Source organism: Geotrypetes seraphini, chromosome 10 (genome assembly GCF_902459505.1).
Source record: "Geotrypetes seraphini chromosome 10, aGeoSer1.1, whole genome shotgun sequence".
Classification (NCBI taxonomy): domain Eukaryota; kingdom Metazoa; phylum Chordata; class Amphibia; order Gymnophiona; family Dermophiidae; genus Geotrypetes; species Geotrypetes seraphini.
The window spans coordinates 94,145,989-94,161,580 of record NC_047093.1 but is presented as its reverse complement, the minus strand read 5'-3'; the positions used below and the strand labels follow the sequence as shown (position 1 = coordinate 94,161,580).

At 42.8% G+C, this 15,592-nt stretch overlaps 1 protein-coding gene across 11 annotated transcripts in view; it reads left to right on the top strand.

The window, feature by feature from the left end:
• The window catches only part of EHMT1 (euchromatic histone lysine methyltransferase 1), a 642,972-nt gene that overhangs the window by 201,486 nt on the left and 425,894 nt on the right, over positions 1–15,592 (top strand). For 10 of the 11 annotated variants that reach the window (XM_033961438.1, XM_033961434.1, XM_033961436.1 and 7 more), the window contains one exon: positions 7,397–7,484. In XM_033961438.1, coding sequence (XP_033817329.1) covers positions 7,439–7,484 — 46 coding nt within the window. In that variant the 5' untranslated portion in view covers positions 7,397–7,438. Of the gene's footprint in view, positions 1–6,110; positions 6,783–7,396; positions 7,485–15,592 lie in introns of those variants that run through there. The other variant, XM_033961431.1, reaches the window with a different exon arrangement.

Genomic DNA, 15,592 nt, shown 5'->3' with positions numbered 1-15,592 from the left:
GCTGTACCGAACCTAGCTGGCTGATTTTGGTCTCTGCCGTGATCCCACCCCATATGCTGTGGAGGCCAACAGCAGCATGCTAGGTTTGCTACAGCACCGGCGATCCTCTGCAGGCTGTCGTAATTAGTTTAAAGGTGAGACCGGGAGGCCAGGGGAGAAGGCGAAGGACACTAGAGAGAAGGGGAAACATGCAGGCCTTCAGTGACTTGGGCAGCACTAAGCAGCGCTGGCGCTGTACCACATAGGCAAGTCAGCTAGCAGGCGCCTGTCTTCCTCCTCAGTGTGCCATGGCACATGTGGAATCTCAAGAGGCACACAGTGTGCGATACACTGCTCTACGCTGATGACATCCAGTTCTTTTTCCCCACTGAAGGACAATTTGGTGAGGCAGAGGAACGACTAAAATTGGTCATGCAGGGAATAAAGAGCTGGATGGACTGCAAAAGCCTGAAGTTAAACGTTCAAAATACTAAAGTTATGTGTTTTTGGCAAACACAGGGTTTGGCCATTCATGAGATGGCCAAACTGCTTGGCATGCCCATACAGATTTCAGGTGAGGTGAAGTATTTGAACATAAGAATTGCCGCTGCTTGGTCAGACCAGTGGTCCATCGTGCCCAGCAGTCCGCTCACGTGGCGGTCCCCAGGTCAAAGAACAGTGCTGTAAAAATGAGTCCAGCCTCACCTGTGTATGTGCCAGTTTAGCAGGAACTTGTCCAGCTTAGTCTTGAAACCCTGGAGGGTGTTTTCCCCTACAACAGACTCCGGAAGAGCGTTCCAGCTCTCCACCACTCTCTGGGGGAAGAAGAATTTCCTTACGTTTGTACAGGAATTATTGTCGACTCCTTTTTGACATTTTGGAGTCGTGCTAGGAATGATTAGGAAAATATTCTTCAATTTGAAGGCCATTTCTCTCAGGTAGTTTGTTTAAGATCATACTTATTGCAACCTTGTGTTTTTGGGAACTCCGGCCTCGACATTATTTGCTTTGCAGGTTGCACAAAATTCAGTTGTGTGGACGCTCTTTAGACTGAGCAAGTGGGAACATGTATCAGATTACTATATTAAATTAGATTACTGGAAACATTAAAGTTGCTGGTTACGGTGTACTTGTGTGTACTGATGGATAGTATTCTGCAATATGTTCCCCTTCCAAATGTTCGTTCTGTGGAACATGGTAATTTGTTTGTTCCGCCTGTTAAACACTTGGGTTTGCAGGTGTCGAGGGCAGGTATGTTTCCGGCCCTAGATGTATTTATGTGGATTACTTGTTTGTCCCAATAAAGCCATCAACTTGGACATTGATTCTCCACAATTTTTTTGTTTCCTTGTGTGTGCTTTTTGTGGAGTGAATAGGGTCAATTTTTTGTTGTTTCATTTGGAGGCCCACAGGCATGGAATCCCTCTATACATCCAGGAGCAGGGAAATATATGCAATTTTAAGAAATTACTGAAAAAGTATTTGTTTTGTTAAGATGAAATATGGGAACTGAAGTTTTAACATATTTGTAGGTGGTCGCTGAAATGTTTTTTTGTTAGATTTGTTAATTGTATGTGATGTGATAATATGTATATACGTTTTGGAACCCACATTGTATAAAGCAGAATATAAATCAATAAACTTTAAACTATCTTCAAGTGTGTACCTTCTCCACAGCTCTGTGTATTTTTTCTAAGTGTTTGGCCGGAGGTTCAGTTCCTATTTCTTGGGACCTCTCCCTGGGAGAAGATGCAGACTCTCACTGTAGAAGTCTGTTTCAGGAATACCTAGCTAGCCAGCCTGCTTTTGTATTTTTTGAGCTTAGGGGCCGTCTCCTGACTAGCTGCTCGCATCCCTGATTTATCAGGAGCTTGAGTGCAGGCTGTTTGTTTCCTTCCTGGGTTGGCTGGGATTACCATATATACTCGAATATAAACCGGGATTTGGGATCCCGGTTTATATTCGGGTCACCACCTTTACCCCCTTCCAAAATTATTGCAGGCTGCCGCCGCCAGACTCTGCAGTCTCCTGCGCTCCCTATCCTAGCCTCAGGCTCATACCTCTACTGATGATCGGTGGTGGAGGTGCAGCGGGCAGGAGCAAACTTTCCAAGTTCCTGCCCCGCTGTCAACTGTCTGCCTGTGAGCGTCTTTGGCTGCTGAGAGGATTTTGTGCTGCTGCTCAGTGCTGAGTGGCTTCCTTAATGGTTCTTGCAAATTCTCGCGAGATCAAGTCCAACTTTAAACCCCCCCCCCAAAAAAAAAAAAAACCCTCATCAAAAAACAAAAAACTTTTCTGCTGACCTAACAAGAACAGTTCATTCTACAGTTCCCAACAATATCAGGCAAACACTTCTCTCTTCAAGGCACAAGCTCTGACTCTTACTGTAGCACTGCTTGGGAAGAACCAGGTTCCAAAGCAGGCTGGGGAGAACCAGCCTTTACACCACAGGTGTTAACGCCTTCCCCAAAAAGACCACACATTTTTATACTCCACTCCCACAGCAAAGCCCTGAGCAGTGCACATACTGTTCCAAACAAACCAACCAAAATGCAGCTTTTGTATCACAGTTGCTTGGATAGCTGGACACACCCCACAATATAACCAGCACAAACAGGAGTAGGATTTGAGCAAAAATATAAAAAATGAAAACTTCAATGAAAAATAAATTGTTTGGCTTTATAGACCATTTACTCCTCATTAAGGTCAGGTAAAACAAAATCCTCCATGTAGTCAATTGGACATTCCTCTGCTGGATCTCTGTAACTAGCTCAGCATGGCTTTCAGCTTGTTCCTCCATCTCCCAGTCAGAAGTCTCTGCGGAGGAACTGCTCTGTGCTGGCTCCTGCTCTGCTGGAAGGACAGGCTTCCTTATATAGTAACATAGTAGATGACGGCAGATAAAGACCCGAATGGTCCATCCAGTCTGCCCAACTTTACCCACTCTTTAAATTACTGATTTAATTTAAATTTTACTTCTTCTTAGCTATTTCTGGGCCAGAACCGAAAGCTCTGCCCAGTACTGTGCTTAGGTTCCATCTACTCAAGTCTCCATCAAAGCTCACTCCAGCCACTCCATCTAAACCATCCCAGCCCTCGAAGCCCTCCCTAGCTCATCCTCAACCAAACGGCCATATACAGACACAGACTGTTCAAGTCTGCCTAGTCCTGGCCTTATTCATAGTATGGCTACCAAGCGAAAGACTTCAAGTGCTACCGAAAGTGCTCCCAAGAGGGAAAAAAAGTGAAGATCTTACCAGAAAAGGTTGAATTATTGGACAACTGAAGGCGAGCCAGCATGGCTTCTGCCAGGGAAGGTCATGCCTCACGAACTTGCTGTACTTCTTTGAGGGAATAAACAGCCAGATGGATAAGGGGGAATCTATAGACATCATTTACCTTGACTTCCAAAAAGCCTTCGATAAGGTACCTCACGAACGGCTACTTAAAAAGCTGTGGAACCACAGGGTGCAAGGGGATATCTACCGATGGATCAAACACTGGTTGGCAGGCAGGAAACAGAGGGTTGGAGTAAAGGGCCAATACTCAGACTGGCAATGGGTCACGAGCGGAGTCCCACAGGGGTCGGTGCTGAGTCCTCTACTGTTCAATATATATTAACGATCTGGAGACAGGGACAAAATGTGAGGTTATCAAATTTGCTGATGACACCAAACTCTGCAGCAGGGTTAGAAACACGGAAGACTGTGAAGACCTGCAAAGGGACCTAACGAGACTGGAAGACTGGGCAAAAAAGTGGCAAATGAGTTTTAACGTAGAGAAATGCAAGGTCATGCATGTAGGGAAAAAGAACCCGATGTTCAGCTACAAAATGGGGGGAACACTGCTAGGGGTGAGTAACCTTGAAAGGGACCTGGGGGTGATGGTCGACACATCACTGAAACCATCGGCGCAGTGTGCGACAGCCTCAAAGAAAGCAAACAGAATGCTGGGCATCATCCAAAAAGGTATAACAACCAGGACGAAGGAAGTCATCATGCCGCTGTATCGCGCAATGGTGTTCCCCCACCTGGAGTACTGTGTTCAATACTGGTCGCCGTACCTCAAGAAAGACATGGCGGTACTAGAGGGAGTGCAGAGGAGGGCGACTAAACTGATAAAAGGTATGGAAATTTTTTCATACGCTGACAAGTTAAAAATGCTGGGGCTGTTCTCCCTGGAGAAAAGGAGACTTAGAGGGGACATGATAGAAACCTTCAAGATCCTAAAGGGCATAGAGAAAGTGAATAAGGACAGATTCTTCAAACTGAGGGGAGCCACAAACACTAGGGGTCACTCGGAGAAATTGAAGGGGGACAGGTTTAGAACAAATGCTAGGAAGTTCTTTTTTACCCAGAGGGTGGTGGACACATGGAACGCACTTCCGAAGGATGTGATAGACCAGAAATCTGTAAAGGGGTTCAAGGAGGGTTTGGATAGGTTCCTGGAGGAAAAGGGGATAGAGGGGTACAGATAGAACTTGAGGTAGGTTATAGAAGTGGTCAGAAACCACTTCACAGGTCGCGGACCTGATGGGCCGCCGCGGGAGCGGACCGCTGGGCGAGATGGACCTCTGGTCTGACTCAGTGGAGGCAACTTCTTATGTTCTTATGTTTTTATGTTTTTATGTTTCATAGAGTAAAGTTAACCTCCGCCGTTGCTTGGTATTATGCCATTAATGAATCTACCATTAGGTACATAAAGAAGAAGGAAAAACCAATCCGTGAAGCTGTTTCTGCAGCTACGCCAGCAGCTACGAAGACCTTACATGTTGTGGGAGATACCAATCTCTCTCATATGGAAACTGCAACATTTATGTAGGTGCAGGATTGCTACAAGAAGAGAATTCCTGTAGACTCTGTTGATAAGAGCAAAGGCAAAGTCTTTGTATGATAGCTTGAAGAAAAGGGAAGGTGGATCGTCGCAGTCCATGGACTTCTGGCCAGAAAAGGATGTTTTGATAAATTCCGGCAAAGGTATGGCCTATGTAATGTGAAAGTGACGGGAGAAGTTGCATTTGCCAACCAAGAGGCAGCTAAAGAATTTGCGGCTACCTTGAAAAATTTTTTTGAAGAGAAGAGATATGAACCTGAGCAGGTATTCAATGCAGATGAAACTGCTCTATTTTGGAAGAGAATGACACAGAGGACTTTCATTTGCAAAGAGGATAAGCCAGCATCAGGTTTCAAGGCTGATAGGGATAGACTAACCATGCTGTTTTGTGCAAATGCAGTAGGCCATATGATAAAGCCAACACTGATTTATACAGCCGTGAACCCCCGAGCCTTGAAGGGAAAAGATAAGTTCCAGCTGCCTGTTTACTGGATTAATAACAAGAAGGCTTGGATAACCAGAGTACTGTTCCTTGAGTGGTTTCATCAGTGTTTTGTGCCTGAAGTAAGAAAATACCTGGCCAATAAAGGAATGGAATTCAAAGTTCTGTTGATATTGGACAGTGCCCCTGGACACCTAGACCCACATGAGTTCCACACTGAGGGTGTTAAGATCGTCTACATGCCCCCCAACACAACATCTCTCATCCAACCTCTCGACCAGGGGGTAATAAGGACATTCAAAGCACACTACACACAGTATTCAATGGAGAGGATCATCCATGCGTTGGAAGAAGGCCCCAAAGTGGAGAACATCATGAAAAAGTGGAAGGAATTCACTATTGCGGATGCCATCAATATTATTGAAAGAGCGGCGAAAGCTGTCAAGCCAGAGACAATGAACTTGTGCTGGAAGGATCTTTGGCCTGAATGTGTAAAAAAGGAGCTAACTGTCATTAACACAGAGCCAGCCTAAGAAATTATGGAAGACATTGTGGACTTAGCAAGGAATGTGGGTGGGGAAGGCTTTGAAGATATGGATCTAGAGCAGTGGTCTCAAACTCAAACCCTTTGCAGGGCCACATTTTGGGATTTATAGGTACTTGGGGGGGTCTCAGAAAAAAAGACTTAATGTCTTATTAAAGAAATGACAATTTTACATGAGGTAAAAACTCTTTATAGTTTATAAATCTTTTCTTTTGGCTAAATCTTAATAATAATATTGTCATTTATAGCTAAAGAGACGTATGATCAAGAAACTGTTTTAGTTTACTTTTGTGATTATGATAAACATACTGAGGGCCTCAAAATAGTACCTGGCGGGCCGCATGTGGCCCCCGGGCTGCGAGTTTGAGACCACTGATCTAGAGGATATTCAAGACTTACTAGACACCAGATTCAACAAACTAACAGAAGATGACTTAATTGACCTGACTGCTCCTGAAGGAGAGGTGTAATACCAGAATGAAGAGGAGGATGGATTAGAAGAAGTGCTAGAAGACAAGTTTACATTGGACAATATTGCACAGGGCTTATTCAGGTTTAATGCTTTGATGGACTATTTTTATGTCATCGACTCATCAATGGTACCTGCGTTGAAGATGAAGGAGTTAGCAGAAGCAGCAATGTCTACTACATGAATATATATATTAAGAAATGAAGAAGCAGAAGAGCCAGACGGAAATCACAATGTATTTCCAAAAGATACCAAGAGTCACTGCCTCTCCATCCACCTCTTCCATGAGAAGGCATCCCCTTCGTCTCTTCCTCTTCCTCCTATTCCTATACTGCATACTGACCATGTACAGGATGATGAGGATGAAAATAATGAAGATACTGAAGATCCTGAGGAGGCACTTGGTGCTCACTTATCCTCTTTGTCTCCTCCTCCTACACTGCATGTAGCACATGTACAGGATGATGAGGATGAAGACACCACCTGAACCCCTGAGCCTTGAAGATAAGTTCCAGGTATGTGTTACTGTACTGTATATCAGCCAAGCTTTAACACTGTACAGTTACTGTGCATTAAAATGCAAAAACTGCAATAAATAACTTGTTTTTCCAAAACAATCCCGAATATGAACATAGTTTTATTCGCGATGTCATGATATTCACAAGGGATTTAACAAAAAAAATGTGAATAATAAAAAAAATTATTCACGTTTTTTATGTATTCGTGGCCTAGTTTTGCCCGTATCCATCGCAAATTCTGAGGGAGAAGTGTATAGAATATTCTTATTTTCTATCTCCTGGGTTGTATGAAACCTGTATTTTGACATCATAGTGATCTATGAAACTGTGTAATAATAATATCCCGTCATACCTTTTCAGTAGAACAGGAAAATACAAAATCCTGAGAGATGGCGGATAAACACCTACAGTTTTCCAAATGTGCTGCTGTTCAGAATGAGCTGACTTTCTGCCTTTTAAGAGCCTATTTCCTTGGTTAAAGCTGTGTAGATTTTGTTTTGCCTAGTCATGTGAAATACTTTTAAGAATAACTCCTTTTTTGTGTTTAACACTAAGGAATACTGGTATATTTTAGTATGAATAAATATATTAAGCATATTTTTCCTTCCCAGCGAACAGGGCTGAATAAAGGAGAGACTAGGAAAGACGTATGCATGAAGACAGATTTGTTGAAAGACATTACCAACAGCAAAGAGGAAGGTGAGTATATGCTTACATAAGAATAACCATACTGGGTCAGACCCCAATAGTCCATCTAACCCAGTATCCTTTTTCCACAGTGGTCAATCCAGGTCACAAGTACATGGCAAAAACCCAAATAGTAGCAACATTCCATGCTACCAATCCTTCATGTCTTTCTCAATAGCAGACTATAGACTTTTCCTCCAGGAACTTGTCCGAACCTTTTTTGAACCGGTTTTCGATAGCTGCTGTTACCACATCCTCTGGCAACATGTTCCAGAGTTTAACTAATCTCCAAGTGAAACAAATATTTCCTTCTATTAGTTTTAAAAGTATTTCCCTACAACTTTGAGTGCCCCCTAGTCTTTCTAATTTTTGATGGAGTAAAAAATGGATTCACTTGTACCTGTTCTATACCATTCGGTGAGGAAGTCTGGATGCAGTTGCATTTGAAAGCAAATTTAAAAATAGGAAACAAATGATTAAATGATTAATTAATAAATATTCTATTGGGTATATTAAATTGCAAATTCTGGTCTTATTTGTATAAAACATTCTTCTTTTACGCCTCCAGGTATAAAGTTCAAATGTAATATTATTTGGAGTCTTGAAGGATCATGATTATTGGTTTCAATCTTACTTCTTTAAATGTTAATCTGTTTTATGCATACAGATCACCAGTATAAAAATCTTCTATTTTCTTTGTCAGACTATAGTTTACTTCCAACAAGTGATTGTAGAAAAGAGGCACTTGATGGTGGTGATTTTCCATAAACACATTAAATGAGCAGTTTAACTGGGCAGACTATATGGGCCACTTAGTACTTATCTGCATTTATATACTAGGTTGTTATAACTTGTTTTTCCTTTATTTTTATTTAGCATCTATTGGAGTGCTTTGGGATAATTTCAGTTGACTTCCTATTGTTACTACAATTTTTTTTTTTTTTTTTTTTTTTGCTGTTATGTGCACAAACAAAACTGCATATCTACCATTCTCCTGATGACAAGGAATAAGAAGGAGAGATACATTAACCCCTTGATAAGATGCATGTGGTGAATCTATGCTGTTTATCTGAAAATTTCCAGAGGGTTAGCCATTTTGGTTTCCAGCAGCAAAAATGATAAAGAGCCTGTTGGCACCTTATAGACCAAGGATGTGCAAGTCAGGTCTGATAGGATTTACATAAAGAATACACATGATATAGATCTGCATGTATACTACCTTCTTTGTTTGCATATTTATCTAATGCATATTCCAGTGCAATAGGTGAGACATTCTAGACAGATGGGTTATATACCTATAACTGCGTGCATCTGCAGAAGGAATCCACTCCGGATTTTTCCTCTTGCCTCTTCTGTACTTCACTGAGCTACTTAGCTCTACCTACAGTTATTTCCTTTTGCATGCGTGCCTACATAAGAACATAAGAATTGCCACTGCTGGGTCAGACCAGTGGTCCATCATGCCCAACAGTCTGCTCATGCGGCGGCTTTCTGGTCAAAGACCAGCGCCCTAACTGAGACTAGCCCTACCTGCGTACGTTCTAGTTCAGCAGGAACTTGTCTAACTTTGTCTTGAATCCCTGGAGAGTGTTCTCCCCTATGACAGACTCCGGAAGAGCATTCCAGTTTTCTACCACTCTCTGGGTGAAAAAGAACTTTCTTATGTTCGTATGGAATATATCCCCTTTCAATTTTAGAGAATGACCTCTCGTTCTCCCTACCTTGGAGAGGGTGAACAACCTGTCCTTATCTACCAAGTCTATTCCCTTCAGTACTGAATGTTTTTTTGTTTTTTGTTTTTTTTTGAAAATCATTTTTATTAAGGAGTCAACACTCCAGGCCCCCCTCCGACTTAACATAAGCAATACGAGCTGTCTGGTGGCGCCAGAGAAACGCAGAAAAAAGAGATCGAAGCCTTCGGATATCCAGCTGCAAAACCCAAAATGGCACCGTTTGGAGAGGATATAACAATTTGGGCAGTAATATCATTTTAATCAACACTGCCCTCCCCAATAAGAACAGCGGGAGATCCCACCACACAGAACAAAGAGCCTGAATTTTATCTATAGAAGCCAAAATATTACACTGTTACATAACCTTGGGGTCCGTGTGCAGATAAATGCCAAGATACTGCATCGGTTTGCGTACCGGAGGGATCTGCAGGCCCGCATGCCAGGGTTCCCAACCAAGTCCCGTCAGAGGCAACAATTCAGATTTCTCACAGTTCACCTTAAGACCGGAAAGAACACCAAATTCAGACACCAAACGCAATGCCATAGGTAGGTGATGGGGAGCCTGATCCAGAAAAAGCAAGATATCGTCTGCAATCAAAGTACTGTAATTCGACACTCCACCATCTCTATTTGGATACCACGCAAGTCCGAGCTAGAACGGATCTTAATAGCGAGTGGTTCGATAACTAAGACAAACAACAGAGGAGAGAGGGGACAACCCTGACGCGTCCCCCGACACAAGGGAAAGGGCTGCGAAAGGCCCCCATTGATAATGAGGCGCGCTTGGGGCTGTCAATAAAGGCCCTGAATCCAAGTGAGGAAAGTCCCAGCCATGCCATATTCCTTCAACACCCAAAAAAAGGTACTGCCAAGATATACTGTCAAAGGCCATTTCCATATCAAGCCCAACAATTGCGGAGGTACCCCCTCCCCCCCTGTGTTCATGAATAGCGGTCAAAGCTTTGAGCAAATTCATAGAGGCATACCGCTGGGGAACAAATCCTACCTGGTCAGCCCCAATAAGCTGAGGGAGGAACACATTCAGCCGAGTCGCCATGATAAGAGGCCAACAACTTAACATCCTGATTTAACAAGGAAATCGGGCGATAACAACCAACTTGTGTGGGATCCTTCCCAGGTTTCGGTAGCAAGGTAATATGAGCTAGATTGCTCGTGAGGCCCACCGTGGGAGTAGAGAGGAAATTAAAATACTGTCCCAGAGGCTGCGCAAGCAGATCAGGCAATAGCTTATAATACTCGGGGCCAAACCCATCGGGACCCGGTGATTTAGCAATTTTCAACTTTTTGATCCCCAGCCTAATTTCCTCCAAAGAAATAGGGGCATTCAGCTGCACTGCCTGAACTTCAGAAAGCCGCGGAAGACAGATATCCCGAAGAAAAAGATCCCGGTCCTCTTCCGTGAAGTCCCTCTTCGCGTAGAGAGCACTGTAGAAAGCCACAAATTGCTCCCAAATTTGAGATTCCTGAGTGAAGCTCTCTCCCCAAGAATTCCACACCAACCGAATAATTTGTTTCTTCCGATAAGGACGAACCAAATTCGCGAGAAGTTTGCCCGCCTTCCCGCCCCACTGATAGAGACGAAATTTCTGATAATAGATATCCTGGCGGGCATGATGATCCAAAATCTCATTAATCTGAGAACGCAGAGATTGAATTTGCTGACCATCCGGCCCCTTGAAGTTTACTCGATGACTTTTACGTAGAACTATCCCAATTCTTTGACAACAAAGTCACTACTATCCGAACTTATCTCGGACCTTCTCTTCCTGCTTTTTCGGCTCCTACTGATAATGATTTAACTTTCCTACCTCTCAGTTCTTTCTCTAATTTCAAAGTACCCTCACTAACCCAACTATTCTCCGTTTTACAATCTATAAATTCTCCCATTAACATTACAGAAAGTTTTCCTCCACATTTTCTCAAAAAATTCTTTTCTTTTTTCGGTCCTTATATAAGGGAAATGATGTCCAAATCTTTTTCTGATTGTTGCGTCCCTACTGCATGGAAAACAGCTCTAGTTTTCCCAAAACTTAAACAATACAACACTGATCCCTCTTTACCTAACAACTACCGTCCTATTGCCAATCTGCCTTTAATTTCTAAAGTTACCGAAAAAATTATTCATTCCCAATTATCAGAATTCTTCGATCAAACACATGCCCTACATCCTTATCAGACTGGTTTTCGAACTTCACATTCCACTGAATTATCGTTACTTGGTCTCATTACAACTATACAATACTCCCACGACCATTTAAAATCAGTTATACTAATTTCCCTTGACTTATCTGCAGCATTTGACACCATTGACCATTCTCTACTCTTATCTAGATTAGCAGATTGTAATATCACAGGTCACGCTCTTAACTGGTTTATATCCTACTTTCATCAATGTAACTTTAAAGTTCATGTAAAAAACCAAACTTCTTCTCCGGTAACTCAAACTTTTGGAGTTCCTCAGGGCTCTATTTTATCCCCGCTACTATTCAATATCTTTCTATCCCCTCTTCTTTCTCTTGCCCAATCATTAGGATTCTCAATTTTCGCCTATGCCGACGATATACAGCTGCTTTACCCGATTAATACTTCAAACTCTTCAGATATTAATGATCTAAATACCAAATTAGATATTATAAGTGATTGGCTCTTCTCTAATAAACTTTCACTCAACGTTGATAAATCTTGTGGTCTCCTTCTCCCCATTAAAAAATCCGAAACATTACCAGGAACAATTTACATCAAATCCACGCCCTTACTTATGGATACTAAAATAAAATTACTAGGCGTTACCTTAGATAGAGATCTTACTTTTCATGACCACATAAGTTCAGTAGTAAAAACTTGTTTCTTTAAATTACGTATCATCCGTTCACTCAGTTCTATTTTAAATACTGACTCGATTAACATCCTAATTCATTCCTTAGTTATTTCCCACTTAGATTACTGTAATTCTCTTTTAAATGGACTACCCCAAAAAGAACTTCGACGTTTGCAACTCATACAAAATACCGCAATTAAACTCATTTACAAAATAGGTAAGTTCGAACACGTCACCCCTCTTCTTAAAGAGGCTCATTGGCTCCCAGTCACACACCGTATAATTTATAAAATCATACTGCTCTCTTTTAAAATCAAACTCTCCCACTTGCCTTTATTCCTCGATAAATTATTAATACCCCAAAGTTCTCCCCGTTCCTTACGATCTACTGACCAAAAACTCCTTTTCATTCCATCTTTAAAAGAATCCTACTATACTAGGAAAACTAATTTTGCTATAACTGCCCCCACATTATGGAATTCTCTCCCTCAATTTCTCCGGGATGAAATTCACTTACCAAAATTTAAAACTAATCTTAAAACTTTCCTATTTCAAGATGCCTTTGACAAATCTTTATCTTTACTTTATCTATTTATTTATTTATCTTTTTCCCAAAACTATCCTTTACTTCAGCGCATATCTTTTATACCATGCACCCTTATCCTTCATGTTCTATCCCTTCCCTCTATCTCATTTCTTCTAATATTATGTAACTTTTCCCTTCCTTCCCACTCATCCTCACGGTCATGTTTGTCAGTATATGTTTAATATGTTTTCTCTAATTTTTCTAATACACCAATAACTAGTTCTTACTTTCCTATTTTAAATTTTATTGTTAACCGGTCAGATATTTGTTTTATGATCGGGATATTAAAAACTAATAAACTTGAAACTTGAAACTCTGCCAACCGCCCAGACAGGGCAAGAAGTTTCTCCTCCTGTTGTTTTTGAATAGTGGCCACATACTGGATGATATGGCCCCGCAGCACTGCCTTAGAAGCATCCCAGAACACCGCCGGATCGATGTCAGGAGTATTATTATATGAGTCATATTCCAACCACCGGGCGCGCAAATACTCATGAAACTTCTCATCATAATATAAAGCGGCAGGAAACTGCCAGGAGCTATCCCCCCGTCGCTCCGTGACTGCCATGGTCAGCACTACCGCCGAATGATCCGAGAGCATGGTATCTTCAATAGAAACTTTGTCCACCTGATGGAATAGAGCCTGGGACACCAGAACATAATCCAATCTAGAATACATGGAATGAGGATGGGAATGCGAAGAATTGCAAAGGGACTTGAACAAATTGGGGGAATGGGCGGCGAGATGGCAGATGAAGTTCAACGTTGAGAAATGTAAAGTATTGCATGTTGGAAACAGAAACCCGAGGTACAACTATACGATGGGAGGGATATTATTGAATGAGAGCAACCAAGAAAGGGACTTGGGGGTAATGGTGGACATGACAATGAAGCCGACGGCACAGTGCGCAACAGCCGCTAAGAAAGCAAATAGATGCTAGGCATAATCAAGAAGGGTATTACAACAAGGACAAAAGAAGTTATCCTGCCATTGTATCGGGCGATGGTGCGCCCGCATCTGGAATACTGCGTCCAATATTGGTCTCCGTACCTTAGGAAGGATATGGCGTTACTCGAGAGGGTTCAGAGGAGAGCGACACGCTTGATAAAAGGGATGGAAAACCTCTCATACGCTGAGAGATTGGAGAAACTGTGTCTCTTTTCCCTGGAGAAGAGGAGACTTAGAGGGGATATGATAGAGACTTATAAGATCATGAAGGGCATAGAGAGAGTAGAGAAGGACAGATTCTTCAAACTTTCGAAAAATAAAAGAACAAGAGGACACTTGGAAAAGTTGAAAGGGGACAGATTTAAAACGAATGCTAGGAAGTTCTTCTTTACCCAACGAGTGGTGGACACCTGGAATGCGCTTCCAGAGGGAGTAATAGGGCAGAGTACAGTACAGGGGTTTAAGAAAGGATTGGACAATTTCCTGCTGGAAAAGGGGATAGAGGGGTATAAATAGAGGATTACTGCACAGGTCCTGGACCTGTTGGGCCGCCGCGTGAGCGGACTGCTGGGCATGATGGACCTCAGGTCTGACCCAGCAGAGGCATTGCTTATGTTCTTATGTTCTTATAGTTCTCCAGGCATCTACCACTGCTAATTGATCACAGAAGAAGTTCACTCCCCTATGGATATTATTCTTGGACCTCGGCCTGGCAGGAGAACAATCCATAGTGGGTCAGCAGTAAAATTAAAATCACCCCCCATAACCAACTGATAGGTAGGATATTGAGCTACAATACCCAACAACCCCGAGTAGAAACTATGGTCATAGACATTTGGAGCATACAAATTACAGAGGAGAAACTGGAAGCCCCATAATTCCCCTAAGACCAAAACATAACGACCATTTTTATCCTGAATGGTCTTTTGAATGTGAAAGGGTAAAGTTTTATGGACCAGAATAGCCACCCCCCTTTGTCTTCCATTATATGCCGAATACTTCACATCCCCAACCCACTCCCTGCGCAGCTTCTCGTGTTCAGTGCTAGTCAGGTGAGTCTCCTGAAGGAAAGCAAAGTCCGCATGTTGTTGCCGAGCCAAGTAAGAATTTTCTTACGTTTTATAGGTGAGTGGATACCATCAACATTAAGAGTAACCACAGTCAGATTAACCATAGCTGTGCAACATAAAAAGCCACCAATTCAGCCACAGAGTACAAAAAGAAAAACGGCCTAGAGCCCAGACCCCCCTGCCAGGCCTGGCTCCCAGTGATAACAGTGCTCCCACGGTCCCTCCAGCCTCCTGTCTGCCATGTCCCCCCCCCAGTCCATCCCCCTGAACCCACTCATACCACCCAACAAGCATCCCTAGCCATACAACATAAACACACCCTCCCCCCTCCAGGAAAGCCATCCCCAAACCTTCCAAACCCCTGTCTCCCAAAAGAGCTGCATGTACTCAACCTCCCATACCCTCTCCCAATCCCGATCGAAAAAGATAAAAAAGAAAGAGAAAGAAAACACAAGAACTGCCTAAAGCTGCCAAAGCCGCCCACCTACTCCCCCGCCGGGCACCCAGGCTACCCGGACTAACCCCAAATAAGGAACCCCTCCCCCCTCTCCAGAAAGCTGTATAAGTTGGACAAAATCACCCTGATAAGTAAGAAAAAGAAAGGAAAGCCCCAAGTACGAGCAGACCCACCCCCCAACCTGCTCCCCACAGAAGTGGAATAAAAAAAGCAACAAACAGGGATCAGAAACCAGGCATGCAAAACTGAACTTCAAACATCAGAGTACCCGAACAGCGGGAACACAACCGGCACTCTGGGAAATGCCCAACCAAACAAAAAGAGCAGAGACCTAACCCCTTACAGGTGTCCCCCCCCAAAAAAAAACCCCCACCCCCCAGAAGGCACCCGACAAACTCTGAAAGATAGAGACACAGAGAAAAGAAAGAAAGGGTGTCAAAATAAAGAAAAAGAAAGAGAAAGAAAAAAGCCCGAGCGCCCGCTACC